This window comes from Gigantopelta aegis, chromosome 4 (assembly GCF_016097555.1).
Source record: "Gigantopelta aegis isolate Gae_Host chromosome 4, Gae_host_genome, whole genome shotgun sequence".
NCBI classification, from domain to species: domain Eukaryota; kingdom Metazoa; phylum Mollusca; class Gastropoda; order Neomphalida; family Peltospiridae; genus Gigantopelta; species Gigantopelta aegis.
Window position 1 is genome coordinate 62,972,278 of NC_054702.1, and position 27,369 is coordinate 62,999,646.

Genomic DNA, 27,369 nt, shown 5'->3' on the forward strand with positions numbered 1-27,369 from the left:
GTACCACTGGGCTATGTCTCGCCCCCAATGTAAACAGGAGTCAACCAAACAATACAAAGCACAACTCTAGTCACAATGACCTGAGTCGACCCCTAAACATATCCATTTCAATTTATTTTCATGCCAATATCCGCTCAAGGTTCAAGCAGGATGTCCTGAGCACACAAACATTGACATAAATTATTCAGGTTACCAGGAAGTTACCACATGTTAACAAAGTCAAGAATGGTATATTGATCGTTTTCCACATTTTTTAACAAAAAGACTACAACCTAAATCTTCATATCATTTGTGTGCTGTTTAAATATATAAAGTACACACACAAGTATGAGCACAACAAGAACAGTGATATGAGTAACAAAATATTCAGTGTCATTGTGAAAGGATCATAACAGGACTTGTAAACTTGATATATGTGTTGTAACCTTTGGGTTATCTGCCTCATGATATATGGTAACCTGTACATGCCGCTTACATGCGTTACCAGGCACAATGCTTATTTTAATGTATGGGCAAAAAATGCCTTATCTATCAGAACTAAGAGAGGGGTTAATGCTTAGTTGTTAGTGGTTCGGGTCATAGAAACCCATGTACGGGCCTTACAAGTGTAACAGAAAAATCAACATCCACTGAGGGGATTCGAACCACAGACTCTCGGTACTAGAGTGCAGTACTCTACCAACTGAGCTAATAGGAAAATTTCCACTAGCTACTGATAGTTTGTACCAACACTACTACATACTCTCCCCTCAAGTGGAGCCACATCCTGTAACTGTGGGCCATGCATGGGCAGTTGAACTGTTACGGGTCCTGACTGAGTTATAATTGTATTCTTGTGTTAAGAACACACCCAGACCATATGTCAGCTCTAAATGTAACAGAAAAATCAACCTTCTCTAAGGGGATTTGAGCCATGGACTCTCAGCACCACAGTCCAGCACTCTACTAACTGAGCTAACAGGGAAATTCCTTCTAGCTATCAGGTCAGGTCAGGTCATAGGGCTTAACGTGCACATTCAGAGCAAGCTGTTGTAACACACGCCTGTCATGTGCACAGGTGTTAACATGCACCAGCTCCTTCGTCCAGGACAGGAATGGGTTTGGGGTGGGTGGGAAAAGGGACTCCCCATGCTAGTCCAGTTCAAGAGAGTACTGGTTGGATGTGGGTGGGGGCACTTGTGGGGCTATGGAATTTTGAATGTCCTGTAGGATTAACCACTAGCTATTGCCAATAGGAACACTTTATAGCAACACTACTACACAAGTTACATCTTATCACCTAGCCTTTACAACTGGGGAAACAATCTATACAACTGCAAACTGACATCAAAATAAGGATATTAAAAAAAAAATCTGAATGCTTAATGGACTGTAAAAAAATGTATTGACCATAGAGCCACTATTTGTGTATGCTGTTAATACGCCCATTGACATGAAAAGTGCTTAATCATCCATCCTGTCCATACATGTGTGTATATTTCTATATTTATACGGCATACACTCATGATACAGTGAGAAAAGGCTCAAAACCCTGACAAAGTTGAGTGAATCATTGAGGCAAATGCGTATTATTAAATACGGATTAGTTTTTCACCAGTTTATGGCAGGTGTCTAATTGCATAACGTCTAACTGCTTGACATCTCAACTGCTTTTAGCCTGTCCAGAGTCTTATCTGTGGAGTCTAAATTGTCTAGTATCTAATAAACCAGTATATGGTTTCCTAGCTCTGTCAAATTGTTTGGATTTGAATAGATCTGTTTCCAACAGTGTTTGGTTTCAACTACCAGTACAGGCCTCATTATTTTTATGTCTGCCCTCTGTTCATCAGACAAAGATATGATTTATTTGCATCCTTAAGGAATTACCGTGATATCTTAGACATTGATCTACTATTATCCAGCTCAATAAACCTACTAACTGAAGAAAACTATTTCATTTTTAAAGCAGTACATAAATATAAAGCTGAAAGAAAGAAATTCGAGTTGAACTAACTTATTATTCTGATTTTTACTGCCTCATATAAGCTTTAGCTCCAACAATAGGATCATCACAAGCATAATTTTTCTCGACTATCCCATTTCTATTCTATCTACTCTCTACCTTTTATTACTATATATTAATAAATATTAATTATGTTAAATACTTTATGCCATTGGACATTATGTTATTATATTTTATACATGATTATGAATATTGATTATTGTCGGATGTCCATCTTGTTTAAGAGAGCACTTATATAGGCTCTACCTGTTGTGCAATCCTTTTGACTTTTTTCTGATCAATAAAATATTTCAAAACAAAACAGGCCTCTGTAAATTCCAAGAACGATTGTTTCGTTCACGCAAATCTAATTTTGTGTGACTTATTTTTTGTTCACGCAAAATTTCGAGCACCGTTTACATTGATATAACGGGTTATGCAAAAAGAAAATGGGTTACCCGATTTATTTCTTTGTAACCGATAAATGGGTGACGCAGATTTTTAATTCTCAGAGGCCTGCAGTATCTATTCCTCTCCATTCTGTCATGAACAGCAGAGAAATATGTCACTACAACCTGTTAGGAATAATCTGCAGACTGCCTCTCTTTGGGAAACTTAGAACATTTTTGTTCAATATTATACAACACATACAATCTAGAGCACATTTACACAAGCACAGATAAACTTTTACGAAGAAGTAGGATGAAAAGTAAAATTTGAAAATAAAGGGTACTAAAAACGCATTCTGAAATATAAAATATATACACAGTAACAGCAAACAAAGAGAGAATTGTAACACAAAGTTACTTTGTACAAGTACAAAAATATTCAATATTTTATATTAACCCCCCCCTCCCACACACACACACACACAAAACCCCCACAAAAAACTTAAGAGCAGGGCTTAAATTAAGAAGTTGAAACAAATATTTATACATGTACTATAATACAGACAAAAGGTGCAAGTCATGATAGAAATGAAGTACATAATAATTACTGTTCCACGACAACCTTAGTCACATACAAAAAATGATTCAACATCAGAAAAACGGGCAGTTGAGGAAGGGCAATACATGTATATGTATTTTAGCCACCTCATTTTCTTAGTTGAGGAAGAAGGGAGTGCTTCTGATGCCTATCATTATAACTGTTCATTTTAATGGACTAATTTGAAGGTGGTGCATCTGGGGGTTTTTAATAAAAAATATTTTTTATCACAGTTAAATGTATAGAAAGAAAGAAAGAAGTGTTTTATTTAACGACGCACTCAACACAGTTTATTTACGGTTATATGGTGTCAGACATATGGTTAAGGACCACACAGATTTTGAGAGGAAACCAGCTGTCGCCACTACATGGGCTAGTAGCGCTACTCTTCCGATTGGCAGTAAGGGATCTTTTATTTGTGCTTCCCACAGGCAGGATAGCACAAACCATGGCCTTTGTTGAACCAGTTATGGATCACTGGTTGGTGCAAGTGGTTTACACCTACCCATTGAGCCTTACAGAGCACTCACTCAGGGTTTGGAGTCGGTATCTGGATTAAAGATCCCATGCCTCGACTGGGATCCGAACCCAGTACCTACCAGCCTGTAGACCGATGGCCTGCCATGACGCCACCGAGGCCGGTAGTTAAATGTATAGATAATGAAATATGACATTTGCAACTAAGATGCATCTTTAATTGTAGTACATTTAAAATTTATCGCTATAAAGTTTCTTCTATTTTTAATAGTAAAAATTATATCATTTTTTATAACCCAAGGGTTAAAAACCTGTTGAAAAACATTATCCGAATTTAAGCCCATGGACTCCATCTTGCGTGGGCTTAAGTATGGGAAATGTTGTTTGTTTGCTATTCTCAGTCATAAAGCAGCATGAAATCTTTTATATGCATTTTCCCATAGACAGGATGTACCAGTCATGGGACACTGGGTGGGGTCATGAAAAACATGTGAATCCACTAATGAGGATGGATCCTGCTACCTTCAAACACCAGGTGGGTGGGCGCTCTACCACTGAGCTACATCCTGCCACTTGTATTTCAAACAAAGAATAATAATCACTTGTTCAGAAATTTACTGAAATATTTATAACATCAGAGTCAAACTTGTGTTAAGCAGCCATTAAAATAATTACAGAAATGTATCCTCTTTAGACTGTTGACTTCTTAATCCAACTAAATACGGACCAGTAAATGGTGTGAAAGGTGGTTTCTCAGAAAAGCACTGTTAAATCGTGGTAGTCCCTTAAACAGTGTGACTAGAACTACAAAACAATATTCAGGTGAATGGTACCACCGATTAAGATTACAAAATTAATCTACTTGCTAGAATGCATGGGCACCCTGTACTAAAGTCATTTGTTGATATAAATGTCTTTTGAGGACAGGTGTACATAAAAATTAATGTATTTTACTTACTGTATGTCTCTTGGGTGGCCTTTATCAACAGGTTTGACTATACTATATACTAAATGATACTTACGCTTTCTTCTGGCAGAAGTCGAATCTTATCCCATGTTACTGATGGTCCGGACTCTACGAGAAAGCGGTTAAAAAGTTTTTCAAAATTGTCAAATTCCGTTCGGGTTTGCTGAAATGAGAAAGAAAGAAATGTTTTATTTAACGACGCACTCAACACATTTTATTTACGGTTATATGGCGTCAGGCATATGGTTATGGACCACACAGATTTTGAGAGGAAACCCGCTGTCACCACATAGGCTACTCTTTTTACGACAGGCAGCAAGGGATCTTTTATTTGCGCTTCCCACAGGCAGGATAGCACAAACCATGGCCTTTGTTGAACCAGTTATGGATCACTGGTCGGTGCAAGTGGTTTACACCTACCCATTGAGCCTTGTGAAGCACTCACTCAGGGTTTGGAGTCGGTATCTGGATTAAAAAACCCATGCCTCAACCGGGATTCGAACCCAGTACCTACCAGCCTGTAGACAGATGGCTAACCACGACGCCACCGAGGCCGGTTGCTGAAATGAGAGACAAAATATATATAAAATTGGACCTTATTTATTTGAAAATACAGATTAAATAAATGCATACTGTTTCAAAACTTCAAAATAAAGGGAACTAATTTTGAAAATTAAGTACAGTCGAGCACCACTGTGTCGAACTTACTTGAGTCGATATATCGCTTGTGTCGATATGACTGGCCGATCCACGCCAAAATGTATTAACTATCATGTTTTTATCTCGGTTGAGTCGATACGTTTGAGTCGATATTATGTTTGTGTCAATATATTTTTGGATCCCAACATAGACTTTTATACAAAACAATTTCTCTATGTGTCGATATTAATATCATGTTGAAGTAAATAAAATATTTTTTAAAGTAATTGAAATTAATTCCGTACTGGTATTGTGAGCATGTAGTTACTGTAACAGTTCACATATAAGTTGAACAAATGAAATTATCTAAATTGTTAACGAATCAGGCCAGGTTTCTGCCGGAGGGTAAAACGGGTAAAAATAATAATTTTAAGTTGACTGTTTGACAAAATGAATTACTCTTATCATTACAGTATGATTTTCTTAACTCTAAACTTAAATTTTCTTTCTGGGGTTGCATTCAATTCCACAGCGCCATACCCAAAAATGTCTTTCTGGCAGAAACACTGAGAAGGAAATATTTATTTAACGATGCACTCAACACATTTTATTTATGGTTATATGGCATCAGACACATGGTTAAGGACCACACAGATATTGAGACAGGAAACCTGCTGTTGCCACTTCATGGGCTACTCTTTTCGATTAGCAGCAAGGGATTTTTTATATGCACCATCCCACAGACAGGGTAGTACATACCACTGCCTTTGATATACCAGTCGTAGTGGAAACACTGAGAATGCAACCAGTCATGTGACTTGTGGCTTTGTAAAATTCGGGTATGAGGAGGAATATGAATTTGCCGACAACAGCCAAGCACTTTACCAACTAGGATCCCATGCCAGACAACAGCATTGTTAAAGAGGTGTTAACTGTCTGTGGCCCAGTTGTATCTGAAGTTGATGCAAGGATTGTCACGGAAAATGACGAGACATTGATGTGTAAACGTTTTAGCTCTGTAGCTCTGATATGAACAAATATTATTCCTAGACTTTATGAATTAGATGGGAAATTTTGTATTTGTTCTTCTACAAAACATTTGGTGAAACAGTATTTTGATATTATAACTTTCTTATAAAATCACAAAATCTCATTCAGGTCATCGATCAGTTTCTGAGGCCTGCTTTACAAAAAAGAAACTATAACCAGGTATAGTGAGGCTGTCCTTAAAACTGGTAAAAAAAAAACCCAACATTACATGTAACATAAAAATAATAAAAAAAGGGGGAGGGGGCGGGGAGGAATTATTTACAGACACATCAGCACATTTTAAACCAGTTATTTGGTGTCTAAAGCATGTTTGTTTTTTAGAGAAGAAACCTACTTTTACAGAACAGCAGCAAGGTATCTTTTATATATTTTATCAAGGAAGGAAATGTTTTAACGATGCATTCAACAATACTTTATCAAAAGCAGGACAGCACCATATATCATAATCTTTCATGACCATCAAGCACTGGTTGGAATGGGCAAATACCTGATGGGTCCACGTTTCAAGATTAACTGACAACACATTTGCAGGGCCCTATACCAAGTCTAAAATAAGAGGGGTGGCATTACAACAAGAATCGGGTAGACAAAAAAAACAACCAAAACAACTTTTTTCATATTTTTCTGAATTTAACTACCCCACCCCCCACCCAACTACCCCACTAGGTAAGGCCAAATACTCTACCACCAAGCCACTACTGAAAAACAAAACAAAGCGGGAGTCGTGCAGAGCCCAAAGTCATGGTGACTTTCAAGAATCAGCCAGGTCAAAGCAGACCTGTAGTTTTTAAAGATTTATTTGTACTTTTACAGCGGTCACACAAGAAACAATGTTGTTTTAGCCAATTTTCACATATTTTGACCGTCTGTTTGAACATTATTCAATGTGGCTAATTTAGAGACATTTTATTAGCCTTATCGTATGAATAGTTGAGAAATTGGCTAATTTGGCCGTATAGACAGGGAGTGCCCTGCTGCACAGAACTTCCTGGTCAGATTTGGCTACCTGACACATATCAGGCAATCTAGCAGGTAAACAAGACCAACGCACACATCAAAAGACTTTCTTTTCAACCTACCTGTTGTAAACCAGGCGGGGCTGTTGCTATGAGCTTCTGGAGCTCTTTGTTCATAGCTGTCTGGGCATCACGACGTGTCAGCTCTTTAAACTCAATGTCACTGGGGGTGCGCCGGTGCCCTCGTACAAATGCAGTCTAAAAAGAAAAGAGAAAAAAAACCCACCTAAATAATTTTTTTAATCAGTTAAATTTTAGTCAGAAACTTTATACAACACTGAATTGGGAAAACATATATATGTTACAGTCAGTGTGTAAAACCAGGCAATCTGTAGAAAATTTCAGACAATCTGTAAAGTAACTGATTCACTCAGGCAATCTGCATATTTCCTAAATATTTCAGGCAATGTGTCTAGAAATTACCTTGAAAAGTCAGGCAATGTGTATATTGCCTGAAATATTTAGGCAATATACAGATTGCCCGAGTGAATCAGTTACTTTACAGATTGCCTGAAATTTTCAGGCATTCTACAGATTGCCTGGTTTTACACATTGACTGTAATATATATATATATATATATATATATATATATATATATATATATATATACACACACTTTAAAATAACTAAATCAAACCCTAATTTCTGTAGTAAGTGGTATATACAATTTTTGTCCACCTTGCATAAAATTTTTATTAATCTATATTACAAATACCATATCATATTGGATTTGATAATTTAAAATTTGTTTTGTTTAACGACACCACTAGAGCACATTGATTTATTAATCATCGGCTACTGGATGTCAAACATATAGTCACTTTGACACTGTCATAGAGAGAAATTCCATATAGGCCAATGGGTCCACGGAAGGGGATCGATCCCAGACTGACCACACATCAAGCAAGCGCTTTACCACTGGGCTGCGTCCTGCCCTATAGGTAGTACTATACCAAATAACTTCCGGCTGGGTCAAAGTTCGAGGTGCACCCAACTTTTGATAGAGAAGTGAACACCACAAGTCCTGTGATTGGTTATAAATGTGAGTGTGTTGGTTGTAAAAAATAATAGTTTCATCTGGGTAAAATAAATGTGCAATTTTATTTCATCTAGTACCAATGTGTCAAGTAGCCTTGTGCTTGAAACATGTATGGGGTACCTGTAAAAAAAAGTACTCGAATTTTGTGCGAAACTAGGGTAGTCATAGACGCTACCCGTTATCTCAGAAACGAGCAGCTTGACTCCCATTTTTTTCTGATTCACTTTAAGTGTAAGGGGTGGTAGTATTTATATCCGTGGCGTTTATGTCGGTTGATACGTTGCAGGTAGGAGTTTTAGCCGCATATGTTACTATTGTCGTCTATGGGATTTGATTTGGTAGTATACACCCTATAGCACATATTCAGTGCATAATAAAAAATATTATGATTTTGTCATTTTATTTAATTAAACTATACTGGTTGATTAATTAGCCATCACTCGATCATGCAAGTTCACAATGACCTTGACCTTGACAATAATCTCTGTACATGGCTCTGAATGGAGTTTGAATCAAAGTTAGCACTGAAGAAAAGTTGGTTTTGGCCTATAATTCATACTGTAAAGATTTCAATAATTTCTTTTTACATGGTATTTGACTTGCCATATACAACTGCTCTTAAATATGGTATTATATATAGGCAACCTGAACTAAGATTTTAATAGCAATTTATTTTTATATTAAAAATAGCATGTGCCACTGTGGGTTAATGTCTTTAGTTTCCATTAACATTGTTAATTTTTTATGTATGAAATTCTGAAAACTCAAATTTGTAAAGAAGATGATTTTTATTGTCATAGGGTGCTAAGTTATATTTTAGACAAATTTGTAGTTTTATGCAAAATTTAAAGTAAATTTGAAGAAAAACTTTACCAAAAACATAATTAAATTTGTTGTCACTATTGTGCCTTCTGTTCTTATTTGTACATAACAATAAGGTTGTTAAACATATACTTAGATCTCCAGATAATTTTTTTTCTTAATAATCACTTAGTTAGCTCTCATGAAAAGCATTTTGAGTTTATACTAGATTCAGAACCAATTTTTTCAGATCTGATTATCTGCCTTGGATTAAGTTGATAAATTTATTTTATTGTTAAAGCTGTATTACCTAATGTTACTAGCTAAATAAAATGCTGGATTACAGATTGCAGGAATACATCTAATGTACATATTGTATTCATTCGGATTAGAAAATAATGCAAGAAAATAGATGTTCAGGTAATTTTGTCATTTAAAAATAGTTTTTTTCAGTAATTAATCAAAAATAAATATGTTAAAGCTGCATGATTATTCCAGATATCACAACTATTAAAACCTCCAACTACAGTAGGCTATAAATAAAATATAGTCAGGAATATTGGTGGCTGCCAATAGTTTTGATGGTTCATTATGAAAATCAGCATGGCCAATGGATTTGAAATTCCCACACTTGGTAACTTGAAGACACCCACACCCAGCATACAGGATTTCCTCTCAACACTAATGTTCAGGACATTAAGTCATTACTTCATACAGGTACAGTCATGTTTGTGTTTCCTTCCTCAGACAGTGTATTTTTTTAATACTGATATTTCTTTGATGTGCCTGTTAAGGTCTTCATAGTCTAGGGGTCAATCAAGTGCATGTGTTTTAATGGAATTCTTTAAAGGGGTAGAGGTACTCTGACTATCTTTGTTGTCTCTACATATATACCCGAGTACACACACCCAACTGAAAGTAAATATCTTCAGGAGTTTTATTTTAAAACATTTTGTTGTTTAATATGACATATTGCATTTGTACAAAACTATATCCAATATATGTGCTTTTTGAGGTGTACATTATATTAGGTTGCACTGTAGAAACAACAGTTTCAGTGAGGTTGTCAGTTTATGTCAGAATACACAAGATCCTGGTTGTCATAAAGACACATAGCTGGACACTTTTTGAAAAATGTATGTTATCAGTATAGGTAGTACTATACCAAATAACTTCCGGCTGGGTCAAAGTTCGAGGTGCACCCAACTTTTGATAGAGAAGTGAACACCACAAGTCCTGTGATTGGTTATAAATGTGAGTGTGTTGGTTGTAAAAAATAATAGTTTCATCTGGGTAAAATAAATGTGCAATTTTATTTCATCTAGTACCAATGTGTCAAGTAGCCTTGTGCTTGAAACATGTATGGGGTACCTGTAAAAAAAAGTACTCGAATTTTGTGCGAAACTAGGGTAGTCATAGACGCTACCCGTTATCTCAGAAACGAGCAGCTTGACCCCCATTTTTTTCTGATTCACTTTAAGTGTAAGGGGTGGTAGTATTTATATCCGTGGCATTTATGTCGGTTGATACGTTGCAGGTAGGAGTTTTAGCCGCATATGTTACTATTGTCGTCTATGGGATTTGATTTGGTAGTATACACCCTTCATTGATAATTTAAGCAAACAGCTGTGTGTAAATAACAGAATAAAAAAGAATATTAATACAAATGGTGAACATGTGTTAGCTTTATATAATGCTTGGCAGTGTATAAAAAACATATTGTGTAGGTATGTCAAGTTTACCATTATATCAAGTCAGTGTCCTTTCAAAACTGGCCCCAGCATATAGAGCAGAACAGAAATCTCTTTCATACACTGACACGGTTTCAACCACAGATAAAGCCCATGCTTTGTAGATCGGCCAGCGTCTCTTCTACACAAAATTCAAGTTTGCTTTGTGTAACAACACCACTAGAGCACAATTATTTATTAATCATTGGTTATTGGAAGTCAAACATTTGGTAATTCTGACATATGGTCTTAGAGGAAGCCGGGCTGTATTTTTCTATTAGTTGCAAGAGATCTTTTATATGCACTTTCCCACAGATAGGACAGCACATACTACAGCCTTTGTTATATTAGTTGTGGTGTACTGGTTGGGATGGGGGGGGGGGGGGGGGGAGCCCAGATAATGGGTCCACTGAGGTGGTTCGATCCTACAATGCAAGCACCTCAGGCAAGCGCTCTACGAACTGAGCTAGATCCCACTCCCTCTTCTACACAGGCAAGCGCTCTACGAACTGAGCTAGATCCCACTCCCTCTTCTACACAGGCAAGCGCTCTAGGAACTGAGCTAGATCCCACTCCCTCTTCTACACAGGCAAGCGCTCTACGAACTGCGCTAGATCCCACTCCCTCTTCTACACAGGCAAGCGCTCTACGAACTGAGCTAGATCCCACTCCCTCTTCTACACAGGCAAGCGCTCTAGGAACTGAGCTAGATCCCACTCCCTCTTCTACACAGGCAAGCGCTCTACGAACTGCGCTAGATCCCACTCCCTCTTCTACACAGGCAAGCGCTCTACGAACTGCGCTAGATCCCACTCCCTCTTCTACACAGGCAAGCGCTCTACGAACTGAGCTAGATCCCACTCCCTCTTCTACACAGGCAAGCGCTCTACGAACTGCACTAGATCCCACTCCCTCTTCTACACAGGCAAGCGCTCTACGAACTGAGCTAGATCCCACTCCCTCTTCTACACAGGCAAGCGCTCTACGAACTGAGCTAGATCCCACTCCCTCTTCTACACAGGCAAGCGCTCTACGAACTGAGCTAGATCCCACTCCCTCTTCTACACAGGCATTGACAAGTAAAATGCTTTAAGTCATGATAATAATACTCATTTACACGCTCCAAATTTGCTTCTATAAAGGGCCTTTTAGAGCAGATATAAATTACAAAATAATTTTAACATGAATCACAGTTAGTTTCACAGAGCCAGATTAATAGCATGAAAAAAGAAGAAAAAATCCCAACCCCACAAAAAAAAACCCAAATGAAGAACGCTCCAATAAAATAAACAAAACAAAACATACACTTTCAAATTTGTGATATATATTATTTATGTTGAGTACTTTCTGCAGTCTGCTTCTCAAAAGCAAGTGGCACTGAAAATTCCCCATTTGATGTTTAAATAATTTTGTAATTGTGTCTGTTCTGATAAATTAATTTAACAATGGTGTATAATGGATTGCATCATTCAACTACTGTATGATTAAATCACACTAATTTTCCCAATACCAATGGAAAATAACATAATTATTTAAGTTACCAAGGACCATTTCATCCACTGTGTAATGGAAAAAACCACAAAAAACCCACCAACAATCAATAATACCCCCCCCCCCAACAAAAAAAACCCCACAAAAAACCCCACCCCCAAACACCCCTGGTATATCAAAAGTTGTGGTATGTGCTGCCCTGTCTCTTACTGCTAATAGAATAAAGTAAGTTCCTCTGAAGACTATGTGTCAAAATTACTGTACGTTTAACATGCTTTGTGGATTAATTAATCAATATGCTTTATTGCTGTCCTAAACACAACAAACCTTAATATGTAGGTACATGACACAGGTTTGACTCTACTTCTATTTTAAAATATCACAGGAAAATGGCAAAGGAGACTCTAATTACATTTTTTTCTTAAAATGTCAACTGCTCCAAGTTTCTTCTTAATAAAATTCAAAAGATTCTAAATTACAACTTATTGTATTAATATCAATTTACTGTAATACCTGTACATAAACAGCATACCATTTCTTGAAGGCAAAATAAAATTTATTCAGTTAAAAAAACACATTTCATACCAATAAAAAACCACACCCCAAGAACCCTTATATATTACTTACATATCCATTTTTTTGAAAATTCATGACTGCCAGTTACAAAGTCTACCTCTTCAGTAAAAACTCCACATTATGAGAATGACACTGTCCAGCAACATAATAAAAACATATTGGAGTAATCAACTTGACAACTGTAGGCACATATATATATATGATTTTCCGTGAATGAACATCTAAATCAATAAGTAACAAAGTATAATTGTCCTGTTAGCCTGGGTGCAACGCATGACTGTGTAGCCAGCCCAGTGTGACACGTGGAATGTGTACAGTTGACTGTGCGGACACATACCTTGTGTAAACGATATCAGGTGTTACTCTGAACACTCTTAACTCAGTTAGTTTGCATGCTGACCGTACATGCCCAGACTAGAGGTTGAAGTATTGACTTAATGGTTGGTTATAGCACAGTGTGCTTAATAAATTGTGTAATTGAATGTTACGTAGCGTATGTCAATGTCGTTGTTTGTTGTTTTCCTGCTCTCTTCTTCTGTGGGATAATCCCGCCGATATTTTGATGAATTTTACACCAGTGGTTACGGTTATCTAAACGTCAAAATTGTAATGCACGTCTGTACAACTTAATTTCATAAACAAATAAACAAACAACAACAAAAAATCATTTCAACAACTACAGAATGTATAATTTAAAATAATTACTGTATAAATGAGTACAGGTCAAACCGATTAAAAAATGTTGTCCACTACTGTTAATTATAATTATTTAATTATTTGTAATAACAATTGTCCTAAATAAAAAAATAATAACAACAACAACACAACAGTAGTTAAGGTAGGTTTTTGGAAAATTATAAATTTAAGATTTCAGTAGGTTGGATTATAAATACATTATCTCACTACCAAGTACACATGAAGTCATCCACTGATGTAGTTAACAAATTACACACTTCTTAGCTAATGTCTATTTCCTCAAAGTAAAAGTCTACTTTTGTAGACACAAAATTAATCAATTATCTAAGTGATCAGAGTAGATTTCTGTTTCTTTATTTTTTGAAATATGATTTTTATTAAATAGATTTGAATAAAGTACCACTGAAGGTTCATTTACCTTGAATATACATATACATACATGTATACATACATGTATACATACATGTATACATACATACATACATACATACATACATACATACATACATACACATACACACACACACATACGTGACAGTGTGAGTGTGTGTGTGTGTAACCGGCCTCGGTGGCGCAGTGGTTAAGCCATCGGACTACAAGCTGGTAGGTACAGGGTTCGCAACCCCGTACCGGCTCTAGCCCATAGCAAGTTCTTAAGGACTCAATGCATAGGTGTAAGGCTACTACACCCTCTTCTCTCTCCCTAACCAATAAACAACTAACAACTAACCCACTGTCCTGGACAAACAGCCCAGATAACTGAGGTGTGTGCCCAAGACAGCGTGCTTGAACCTTAATTGGATATAAGCACAGAAATAAGCTGAAATAAATGTGTGCGTGTGTGAAATACATATGTATAAGTAAACACTTCTTCTTCTTTCTTTAATGACACCACTAGAGCACATTGATTCATTGGATGTCAAACATTTGGTAATTCTGACATAGTCTTAGAGAGGAAACCCACTATATTTTTTCATTAGTAGCAGGTAATCTTTTATATGCACCATACCACAGCTTTTGATATACATGTACCAGTGGTGGTGCACTGGCTGTAATAAGAAATAGCACAATGGTCCAATAAAAATGGATCGATCCTAGACCGACCATGCTTTACCAGTGGGCTACGTCCGGCCCCTCCAATTTATGTAGACACTGAAAATTAAATATGAATATGAATTATTCATCAACTATCTAACTGATCAGGGTAGATTTCCATTTTATTACATATGTGCATTTACATTTCCATTAAAATTATATTATTATTTTTTAAGTGGATGTGAATAATCTTACTGTATGTTTACTACCGATGTCAGTGGTAGTTTTCAGAAAAACAGACATGTAACATTTCAGAAGGGTGGATTTTATGATACTTACATGTATCTACTGAGGATACATGGATATCATCCACCGAGGGTAGTTTTCCTTTAATATGTTATATTACATTACACATATGTTGGCTAATGTATATTTCAGCTACGTAAACACCGTTTAATGTAGACATGACAATTCAATATGAATGTGATGGCTTAATCTATTATTTAACTGATCAGGGTAAATTATCTTTTCATTTATCAAATTTTTTTTTTTTTAAATAAATAGATATGAATAACCTTACTGCATATTTACTATATATGTCAGAAGTAGTTTTCAGAAAAGGAGATCCTTAACATTTCAAAAGGGTGGATTTTACAGTATGGTACCTAACTACTGAGGATACATGGATATCATCCACCAAGGGTACTTTTCCTTTAATATGGTACATTACATTACATATATGTTGGTTAATGTATATTTGAGCTGAGTAAACACCTTCTAATGTAGACATGACAATTTAATATGAATATGATGGCTTAATCGATTATCTAACTGATTAGGGTGGATTTTCTTTTCATATGAAAATTTTAATTTTAATTTAATAAATAATTTTATTATTATTTTTTTTTAATAAATAGATATGAATAACCTTACTGCATATTTACTATGTCAGGAGTAGTTTTCAGAAAAGGAGATTCTTAACATTTCAAAAGGGTGGATTTTACTGTACCTAACTACCGAAGGTACATGGATATCATCCACTGAGGGTACTTTTCCTTTAACATGGTATATTACATTACATATATGTTGGCTAATGTATATTTCAGCCAAGTAAACACCTTCTAATGTAGACATGACAATTAAATATGTATATCATGGATTAATCCATTATCTAAATGATCAGAGTACATTTCCAAATTAAAAAATTAAATTTATTATTATTATTATTATTATTTAAAAATATATGTGAATAACCTTATGGTACATGTATGTTTACTGTCAGTGCTAGGGATAGTTCTAGGAAAATGAGACACTTAAGATTTGAGTAGGGTGGATTTTACAGTACCCAACTACCGAGGGTACATTATCGTCCACCAAGGGTACTTTTCCCAAAAGATGTTATATTAATTTACATATTTGTTAACTAATGTATATTTCAGCTAAGTAAACACCTTATGTAGACACTATATGTGATAGATTAATCCATTATCAAAATGATCAGTGTAGATGTCTAAATTGTATGTAATGTTTTTATTTTGTAATCAAATATATGTGAATAACCAACCTTACAGTATGTTTACTATCTATGCTAGTAGTGGAGCAACTTAGCTGATCAATTGTGCACTTTTCTGTGAAAGCATGAACATTGGCAAATGGTTAGATTAACCCAATACAAGGATATTTAGTCCAGGGCCCACTGGAAATTGCACCCTGTATGGCTGCCATCTTGAAATCCAAGATGGCCACCATTGTGGACCTGTTTTGTTTAATATCTCCTTAACTAATACACATATCGAGAGAGTTGAAATGCCTATACCCACATGTTAGGAGACTAGGAATCCAGTGGTGACAGAAGTGTTTGCAAATTGTGGCTGCCATCTTGAAATCAAAGATGGTCGCCGTCCACATGCTATTTTGCCAATCTGATTAACAGCTCTACTGGGTCTGACAGTAGATCTAACAGCATTGCGTGGACTCTTATGTCCAGGTGACATTTCATCTATAAATAACAATTTAAATATCGACCAATTACACTTCACCTTTTATAGCGTTATTCGGGAACATACAAATTCTAAAAATATTGGGCGAGACTATTTATGCAATAGGCGACCTTGTTGGTCTATTTCAACACTGAAAAAACAGGGAAAAAAGTGCAGTAATAAACTCTGGATTGTATACTAGTATAAACAGATTTTATGGCTATACCATCACAGCAGGGTTTTTTGTCTTGAAACGAATTTTATATAAAATTTTATATTGAAATTAGTTTTCAGCATACTTCATAATTCACCCGAATCATTTCATATACCCTTGGCATAATCCCGAATGTTTTCAAATTCTTTTCAAATCACTGGCATGATTTTGCAAGTAAGGTTTTGACTGGTCGAATGAATGTCATCCAACGGGCTGCTGTTAGATCCACATGTAATGTTGGACATCCCATCAGATTGCTATAAACTTTTAGGCTAGACTGACATCATTGAATGGCCAGACTATGAGAGCTGACTGATTTCTTCAAATGCACTTGCAAATTTATGGCTCATTAATAGGAGATGGTATAAATATAATATAAAAAAAAACAACCAGAATTACAGGTAGTGAAATGTTTAAGCAACACTTTGACAGCAAATTAGAATTTACATTGTCAAACCATTAACAAACATAACTGAACACATTTTATTCTGACTGAGCACATTGAGTTTGCATCTTTTAATGTCAGGATACCAAATTTTAAGTATGTAAATACTGTCTGAGTTTCCAATAACAATTACATTGTATCTAATCACATTAAATATTTATTATAAGCAATTCCTTATTTTTATAAACCATAGTCAAACATTTAAAACAACAGAACATGTCGATTAGATTTGGATGTCCAAACATATGTATTTCAAAATTTTCTTGTGGCCATTTTGAAAAATATGGCACCACTCCACCCGTTGCCCACTAATTTTATATACATGTTGTAGTACCTATCATAGCATCTATATATGTATATATATGTGTATGTATGTATGTATGTATGTATGTATATCTATATATATTGTATGTATGTCGAGGTTGACTATTACATACATAGATATTAACGCACTGGCGCAGGGGATAATTAAATCCTTTCTGGCCTCAAAAATTGTCCCATGCCGTTGCTGGGACTCGAACCTGTGGCACCGATTCGCCCGCAAATTGCAAGACTAACCACGATACGCTCTGAGCTATCGAAGCTTCCATAAAAAGGAAGTTTCTTTAACTCAACCATATGTATGTATGTATGTATGTATGTATGTATGTATGTATGCAACGGGTGGAGTGCATGCATACATACATACATACATATATATATATATATATATATATATATATATATATATATATATGTGTGTGTATTTCATTCTTCTCTACACTATATGCCTACAGTTTATGAGAATAAAGGTCATTGTCTTTATGATAATCTCGAAGAATTACCACTTGGGTGTGCAAAATTTGACACATAGTTGTTATCTATGGATTCTGACACTGTTGGGGGTTCACATCGATAATCCACTGGGTCCATCCTGAGGTGCCATCCTTGAGATGATGGCCAAATCAGAAAACAAAGAAGAACAATTTTTATATCTACCCCATGGTTTTAGGAGCCAGGAAAGACACTGGTGCCATCATAATTGGTGTCATCATAATTCATGAGGGCGGGTAATGCGTTCACTTGATGCACGGTCGGTCTAGGATCGATCCCTGTCGGTGGACCCATTGGGCTATTTCTCATTCCAGCTAGTGCTCCACAACTGGTGTAACAAAGGCCATGGTATGTACTATTCTGTCTGTGGGATGGTGCACATAAAAGATCCCTTGCTGCTAATCGAAAAGAGTAGCCCATTAAGTGGCCACAGTGGGTTTCTTCTCTCAGTATCTGTGTGGTCCTTAACCATATGTCTGATGCCATATAAGCGTAAATAACATGTGTTGAGTGTGTCGTTAAATAAAACATTTCCTTCCTTCATAATTAAGATTTCATAAATGGGTCACCTGAATACAAGATGGTTGCCAATATGGTGGTTCAAATGGAGAAAATGGCAATAAATTGCTTATTGTTTGATACAGAAAAGTAACTCTTGCATTTAACCCATGGTTTTAGGGATCAATGAACACAATGAAAGTAGTTCTTCTATACCTGTTAATTTTAATTTATTCAAGATGGCCACCAATATAAGTAATGAACCGAGGAAGGTGGAACTGTTAAAAGTAACAGTCACACAAAAGACTTGTTGGTTTAAAAAGGATGACCTACATGTAATAATGAAAAACCGGCCTCGGTGGCGTAGTGGTTAAGCCATCAGACTACAGGCTGGTAGGTACAGGGTTCGCAGCTCCAACCCAGAGCGAGTTCTTAAGGGCTCAATGGATAGGTGTAAGGCCACTATACCCTCTCTCTCTCTCTCACTAAACAACTAACCCACTGTCCTAGACAGACGGCCCAGATAGCTGAGGTGTGTGCCCAGGACAGCGTGCTTGAACCTTAATTGGATATAAGCACGAAAATAAGTTGAAATGAAATGAATAATGAAACACTATATTAAAGTGACCCTTTATTGGGTTTTTTTTTTTTCTCTCGGGTACTGTGTGTGTTGTTTAGTGAGCATGATAGTTTTGCCAGTTTGCAATGGAATTCAGTTTTAGCTGGTCTGGTTTTTTATTTTTATTTTTACAATAATGGTATTTAACACTGGGAATAAATAGCAAGTACTAGGCCACCTAAAATAATGTTACACTGCAAATTAACAAAATTACATCATGCATACTACACCATGCACAACACTACCAAATATCTTACATTCTATTGGCCAAGAAAAGGTCACTGTAAAATAATGTTACAATGCATTTTACATCTGTCAATCCATTCAACTGATTGGGTTCTTTCTCGTTTCAACCAGTGCACCACAACTGGTCAAAGTCCATGGTATGTGCTTTCCTGTCTGTGGGAAAGTGCATATAAAATATCCCTTGCTGCATTAAGAAAAATGTAGCGGGTTTCCTTTGATGACTATATGAGTCAGAATTACCAAATGTTTGACATCCAGTAGCCTATGATTCATTAATCAGTGTGCTCTAGTGGTGTCGTTAAACAAAACAAACTTCTTCTTTATATCTGTCAAATTATTTTATTATTATTAATTGATTATCTTAAACCCACAAGTTTTTTCAATGACTGTGTTAATCATTTTACAAATATACAGTGGCACTTATTTTTAACAGTTCCATCTCCTTAGGTACATTGCCTGTATTGGTTGGCATCTTGAAATAATTAAAATTAACTTGTATAGAAGAATTGAACTACTTTCATCGTATTCCATGACCCCTAAAACTATGGGTTAGATGCAAGAATTACATTTTAGTACCGAATAATAAGGAAGTTATTGTAATTTTCTCAATTTGGACCACCATATTACATGGCCCATTTAGTTAAATCTGAATTTTGATAGCACCATTGCCCTCCTTGGCTCCTACAACCATAGGGTAAATGCAATAATTTTTGTTTATCTGTCAATTTATAAGCAAGCTATAGCCATTTCCCTGATTTGGCCACCATTTTGTCCACCATCTTGGATTTTTCTTCAAGGGTGCCCAGGTGGCACCCAGTAGATTATTGATGTGCACCAAATTGTGCAGACTTTGAACCCAAATTGGCATTTGGCTATTCACATTTTTTTTTTTTTTTTTTTTTATTATAATAATAATTTTAAAAAAAAAAAATAATTTGTTATAATATGGAAATCTACCCTGATCATTTAGATAATGGATTAATCCATCATATACTTATTTAGTTGTTAGTGTCTATATAAGAAGGTGTTTACTTAGCTGAAATATATATTAGCTAACAAACAAGTAAATTAATATATACCATATTTTGGGAAAAGTATCCTCGGTGGATGATCTTGTAACCCCGGTAGTTAGGTACTATAAAATCCACCCTATTGAAATCTTAAGTGTCTCATTTTCCTAGAACTATCCCTAGCACTGATAGTAAACATACAGTGAGATTATTCACACATATATATATATATATATATTTTTAATTAAATAAAAAAACAAGAAAAACAAAATAATTTAATTCTTATAATTTGGAAATCTAGCCATATCATTTGGATATTGGATTAATCCACCATATACATATTTAATTATTAGTGTCTACATAAGAAGGTGTTTACTTAGATAAAATATACAATAACTAACGAAGAAAGGAAATATTTTATTTAACGATGCACTCAACACCTTTTATTTATGGTTATATGGCATCAGACATATGGTTAAGGACCACACAGATATATAGAGAGAGGAAACCCACTGTTGCCACTTCATGGGCTACTCTTTTCAATTAGCAGCAAGGGATCTTTTATATGTACCATCCCACAGACAGGGTAGTACATACCACAACCTTTGATATGCCAGTCGTGCTGGTACCAGAAATCAATAGCTAACAAATACATAAATTAATATACCATATTAAGGAAAAAGTAGGCCTACACTCAGTGGATGATATTGTACCCTATTGAAATCTTAAGTGTCTCAATTTCCTAAAACTATCCCTAGCACTGATAGTAAACATACAGTAAGGTTATTCACATATATTTAAAAAAAAAAAATAATAATAATAATAATTTCTTATAATTTGGAAACCTACCCTCATCATTTAGATAATGGATTAATCCATCATATACATATTTAATTATTAGTGTTTATATAAGAAGGTGTTTACTTAGCTGAAATATATATTAGCTAACAAATAAGTAAACTGTGACGGAACATGCTCTTAATTTGTTTTCGCCTGTGGCGATGTTAATTGTTTTAGAGGGCCGTGTGCAGTCCCAATATGCACTTAGACTAGGTGGGCACTTTGTTACATAATACCTCTGCGCGACGGTGGTCGAGCTGTTCTAATACACACCCAGACCAAGTGCGGAGGCCATGTGGCCAGTAGTTACATAATACCTCCGCTAGTTCGGTTACGATCGGGGTATTGCTGGCGAACTAGGCGACGACCAGTCTAGGCTTCTAAGAAAAAATACCGACTCTGGGAGTTGTGGGAAATTCACATGATAGGGGAGACCGCGATGTGCCCCCAGCCGATATTCGGTTTTGTAATAAATAGCTAGGATTTAGATTTATCGGGGAGAAACATAGGAAGGCTGCAGGGGAAATGGACGTCGTCCACTGAACGAAATATATAAGTTCAGTCCGGACGTGGTAAATATATTTTTCTGCTCTGTTGTATAACCTTGATGTGATTGATGTGACTTTAAATATTTTAATACTGTATTATACCAATATTATTTAGACAGTGTTTCCGGTAAACTGACGAAGTAAATTGTAGGCTTCACTGTTCTAAAATTATTAAGGCTTAACCAGTCATCCTAGAGGACCTAGGTAAACTGTAGGTTATTGTCTTTATTGTGATAGGTACCAGTATTAATTCTGTATTACAAGGTTACTGAATGAGTAGTTAAGGGTTAATTAAAAATTAACCAGTTAGGAATAGAGTTGTAATTCCTTTATTAATTAAGTTCCCCTGGCAGCGTTTCTCAATTATCACACGTGTGTGTGTTGTATCACGGTGAAGTGATTAGAATATTGTGTAAACTAGACACCTAGTGATTAACTAAGTGATTAGTTCTGGGTTGTTATTATTATTGTTGTTGTTAACTATTAACTGCGGCAAATATATTTGTCAGCTTAAGGTTAATACAGATTCCAAAGTGTATTGTGTTTTGTTGTGTTGTGTTTTCTAGTGAACTAACGTGCTATATTATACCTAGAGCGAGCCACTCGGGTATAGACTGCCCGATACAGAGAGATCTAATAGATAGTGGGATAGATAGTAGATACAGTTAGGAGAGATATTTGGATAATCGGTTTCATTCAGTTACGGGTATTATAGGATCCCCGTGACATAAACTAATATACCATATTTTGGGAAAAGTACCTTCAGTAGATGATCTTGTACCCTCGGTAGTTCGGTACCATAAAATCCACCCTATTGAAATCTTAAGTGTCTCATTTTCCTAGAACTATCCCTAGTACTGATAGTAAACATAAAGTATGTTTATTCACAAATATTAAAAAATAGTAATAATAAAAATATAAAAAAAAATAATAACTTGTTATAATTTGAAAATCTACCCTTATTATTTTAGATAATGGAAAGAAAGAAAGAAATGTTTTATTTAACGATGCACTCCACACATTTTATTTACGGTTATATGGCGTCAGACATATGGTTAAGGACCACACAGATTTTGAGAGGAAACCCGCTGTCGCCACAACATGGGCTACTCTTCCGATTAGCAGCAAGGGATCTTTTATTTGCGCTTCCCACAGGCAGGATAGCTTAAACCATGGCCTTTGTTGAACCACTTTTACAAAAATCAAAAGGCCAAAATTACAAATGCAAGTGGTTGTAAACCTACCCATTGATTTACGGAGCAATCTCACTCAGGGTTTGTGTTTCGGCATATCTGGATTTAGCTTTTAACTTCCCATGCCTCGAACCCTGATCAAAATTGAAATACCCATTGAAGTTTGGAGTCGAAAAATCCCATGCCCAGTACCTACCAGCCTGTAGACCGATGGCCTGCCACGACGCCACCGAGGCCGGTTCTGGTGCAATCTAAAGCCCTGACATTAGCCAAATATCATGTACCACATTGTTAGGTCAGTTGTTCGGTCATTTAACCTCACCGTACCTGTAGGTGGTAGATTATGAATTAACGCACGATTATATATTCATTTTTACATATACTGTATATATATTCATGTTTACATATCTGATACAGACGTTAACCCCCCCCCCCCAAAAAAAAAAAAAAAAAAAAAAAAAAACACCCACCCAAACTATGCGATATATTATATTATTCACGTATTATTAATATTGTGTCACGTTTACAAACGATTAACTTTACAGCGTTGTTTGTAGTCCGATACATCTGTCATAAACTCACTGTTACTCAGTTGCCGAGTTGACGGCAGGTGTATCGGACTACGTAGGTACGTCAAAACATCGGAAGTACAGATTAGAAGAAAAAAAACACATTGAAAAACGCATTTGTATTACTTAATATTTTATTAAATGCTCGTTACAATAACACAGCTCTATATTTGACATAATTTACTAAATGCTCGTTACAATAACACAGCTCTATATTTGACATAATTTACTATTTCGGAATTAGGCCTATTCGTTCATATTTATGTTTATTTCCCGCGGAAACATATCAGACTAAAAAAAAGTTTATGACATAGTTGGGGCGTGGCTTAATAATCAAAAAGGGCGTAGCATGTAAAATCGCATTTCGCGAGATGCTATTATTCATCCAATAATAATGGATAATAAAGAAATTATTATACTCGCGTGTGTGTTATAATGATTTTACGAAACTCGTGTCAGGATTTATGTATTACCCTCGCTCTCGCTTTAGTTGTGGTTGAAACATTTTGAGACTTCCATGTTATTCATAAAAAATAAAAGTAATATGGATAATAAAGAAATTATTACATTCATGTGTGTCGTACTGTTTTTACGAAACCTGTGTCAGGATTTATGTATTGCCCTCTCTCTCGCTCGGGCAATACAAAAATCCTTACACTTGATTCGTAAAATCAGTATGACACACAAGCTCGTATAATAATTTCTATGTATTATTTAACATAATAGGTACTAGCAGAATATTCAACAAAATAACATAATGTGATAAGCTTTCAGATCACATAATTTCAGAAATTGTTAACTGCAAATTAGATGTAAATTAATCAGGTCATGTGACCATGGTCCATTGACATGTAAGTAAACGTAAGGTGAAGAAATTAACATGGCTGTATACTTTTTTTTATTGGTGACACTACAGAATTGACAGATGCATTCATAAATTTCATTTCAAAAGCAATCTTAGATAAAAAGTTTTTCAATGTACTGAAAACATCATTCAAATATCGCAGGGGACAATATTTCAAGATTATGGGCAACCAAAACTAGGTTCACATAATTTTTACCTAAGTAACCGATGGTTTGGTTGCACAAATTATATTTGTATAGCAAATAAAATTCTAATGTTGTTAAAGTTTGAGAATACTAAGGCTCACAACATAAGCGATTGGCAGTTTACTGGAATTTAATGTTGTATAACTGTTATGCGAACAGAACAATGGTTCTAGTAAAATATTGTGCCCTTCATATTCTCATCATTTTCATCCATAAAGTTGACCAAGTTGGTAATGGTCAACAGCAATTTAACCATCTGCTGGCTCCACATGAAACGGATGCATTATGAAGTTGCCAGGAAAGATGACCGATCACTTGAGCTCCCCTCCACATTCACCTCAAACATTTTAGAGCTGCAAATTGATCCCCTTTTAATAAAATGTTTAATACATTTTAATTGAAACTTCATCACATGATTGCTCAACTAGCACCATTTTAGAAGAGTGTTCTCAAGCTCACCTTGATTTTGTCATGATGAAGTCAGCAATATTGTCTTATTCAACTTCCTATACTGAATGCTAGGTATATGTTATAACAGCCATTCTGTGAAAACAGGCCTCTTCTCCACGATATTTTAAAAGTACTTACATTTTCAATATTCAGTTACATATACATAATAATTATTTGATCTCAAATCAAGAAAATATGTGTGTGTGCACTAAAAGATCTCTGTGTACTCAGAATACACACACACACACACACACACACACACACACACACACACACACAAAACAAACACACACACACACACACACACACACAGTGAGATGTAAAGCCCAGGGATAATATTTTCAAAGCTACCTTAGTACTACAAAATCATAAAACCACTGTAAGCTATGATGTCACTATGGCGTGAACTGTAGTGACATCATGCATAGCCTACAATGGTTTTATGATTTCGTAGTGCTAAGAAAGTGTTGAAAATTCCTAGCCTGGTTATGAAAGGGTTGAGAAATTCACACCTATTGGGAAAGTGTTTCACCTATTAGAGAAAGAAAGAAATATTTTATTTAACGATGCACTCAACACATTTTATTTACGGTTATATTGCGTCAGACATATGGTTAAGGACCACACAGATTTTGACAGGAAACCCGCTGTCACCACTACATGGACTACTCTTTCCGATTATTTGCACTTCCCACAGGCAGGATAGCACAAACCACGACCTTTGTTGAACCAGTTATGGATCATTGGTCAGTGCAAGAGGTTTACACCTACCCATTTAGCCTTGCGGAGCACTCACTCAGGGTTTGGAGTCGGTATCTGGATTAAAAATCCCATGCCTCAACTGGGATCCGAACCCAGTACCTACCAGCCTGTAGACTGATGGCCTAACCACGACGCCACTGAGGCTGGTCACCTATTAGAGGTGTGAATACCTGTGTTTGACATACTTTTAAGATTCAAAAGATGTAACAACCAACAGGCAACTGCCACATACCACTACTTATTGATTTGAGGTGGTTGCATGACATCAGAAGCGCTTCTATGGTGTGAACTGTAGTGACATCATAGCCTACAATGGATTTATGATTTCGTAGTGCTAAGAAAGTGTTGAAAATTCCTAGCCTGGTTATGAAAGGAAAGAGGGTTGACAAATTCACACCTATTGGGTGCCGAATACCGCTACTCATTGATTTGAGGTGGTTGCATGACATCAAAAGTGCTTCTGTTATGCATGAAAATAAGGACATGAGCTCATAAAGTCCTGGTTTAGCAATCTTAAGATAGCCTACATACTATTTACAGTATTTTAAGTTGGCCTGGTCTAGACTTGCAAACAATACACAGTATCAAGATGTCGGTCAGCATGGCACTTGAAGAAAGATTTCTGCACTTAAAAATGACTGACAGATCAGACAAGAACACACAAAGGTGTTGTAACTAATACACTTAAGGTGTTCAAACAAGATCACTAAGATAAGGGATTAGTTTGAATGAAAGAGAAATAACATACCAGCTCTATTGGATTAAAAATGGCATTTGCTTGAAACTCGTTATATGCATTACATACATTACATACATTACATATTAATTTAGGAGGTTTCATTTCTTTGGCATTTATTTTTGTGTGCTCATATTCAGTATGCTTCAGCTAACCATGCTGTCTATTACTGGGATGAATGGCCTGTTTTTAGTGGTAATAGTGAGAAAGAAGTTAGTGTTGTGACCTAACCATGCTGTCGGTCTATTACTGGGATTAATGGCCTGTTTTTAGTGGTAATAGTGAGAAAGAAGTTAGTGTTGTGACCTAACCATGCTGTCTGTCTATTACTGGGATTAATGGCCTGTTTTTAGTGGTAATAGTGAGAAAGAAGTTAGTGTTGTGACCTAACCATGCTGTCTGTCTATTACTGGGATTAATGGCCTGTTTTTAGTGGTAATAGTGAGAAAGAAGTTAGTGTTGTGACCTAACCATGCTGTCTGTCTATTACTGGGATTAATTGCCTGTTTTTAGTGGTAATAGTGAGAAAGAAGTTAGTGTTGTGACCTAACCATGCTGTCGGTCTATTACTGGGATTAATTGCCTGTTTTTAGTGGTAATAGTGAGAAAGAAGTTAGTGTTGTGACCTAACCATGCTGTCTGTCTATTACTGGGATTAATGGCCTGTTTTTAGTGGTAATAGTGAGAAAGAAGTTAGTGTTGTGACCTAACCATGCTGTCTGTCTATTACTGGGATTAATTGCCTGTTTTTAGTGGTAATAGTGAGAAAGAAGTTAGTGTTGTGACCTAACCATGCTGTCGGTCTATTACTGGGATTAATGGCCTGTTTTTAGTGGTAATAGTGAGAAAGAAGTTAGTGTTGTGACCTAACCATGCTGTCTGTCTATTACTGGGATTAATGGCCTGTTTTT

At 35.9% G+C, this 27,369-nt stretch overlaps 1 protein-coding gene across 2 annotated transcripts in view; it reads right to left on the reverse strand.

Annotated features, from left to right (window-relative positions):
- Positions 1-27,369, reverse strand: part of LOC121370897 (UTP--glucose-1-phosphate uridylyltransferase-like) — a 68,786-nt gene that overhangs the window by 20,135 nt on the left and 21,282 nt on the right. The window contains exons 1-3 of one of the 2 annotated variants that reach the window (XM_041496428.1): positions 12,807-13,170; positions 7,181-7,315; positions 4,468-4,575 (exon numbers count right to left, since the gene is read on the reverse strand). In XM_041496428.1, coding sequence (XP_041352362.1) covers positions 4,468-4,575; positions 7,181-7,315; positions 12,807-12,830 — 267 coding nt within the window. In that variant the 5' untranslated portion in view covers positions 12,831-13,170. Of the gene's footprint in view, positions 1-4,467; positions 4,576-7,180; positions 7,316-12,806; positions 13,171-27,369 lie in introns of those variants that run through there. The other variant, XM_041496429.1, reaches the window with a different exon arrangement.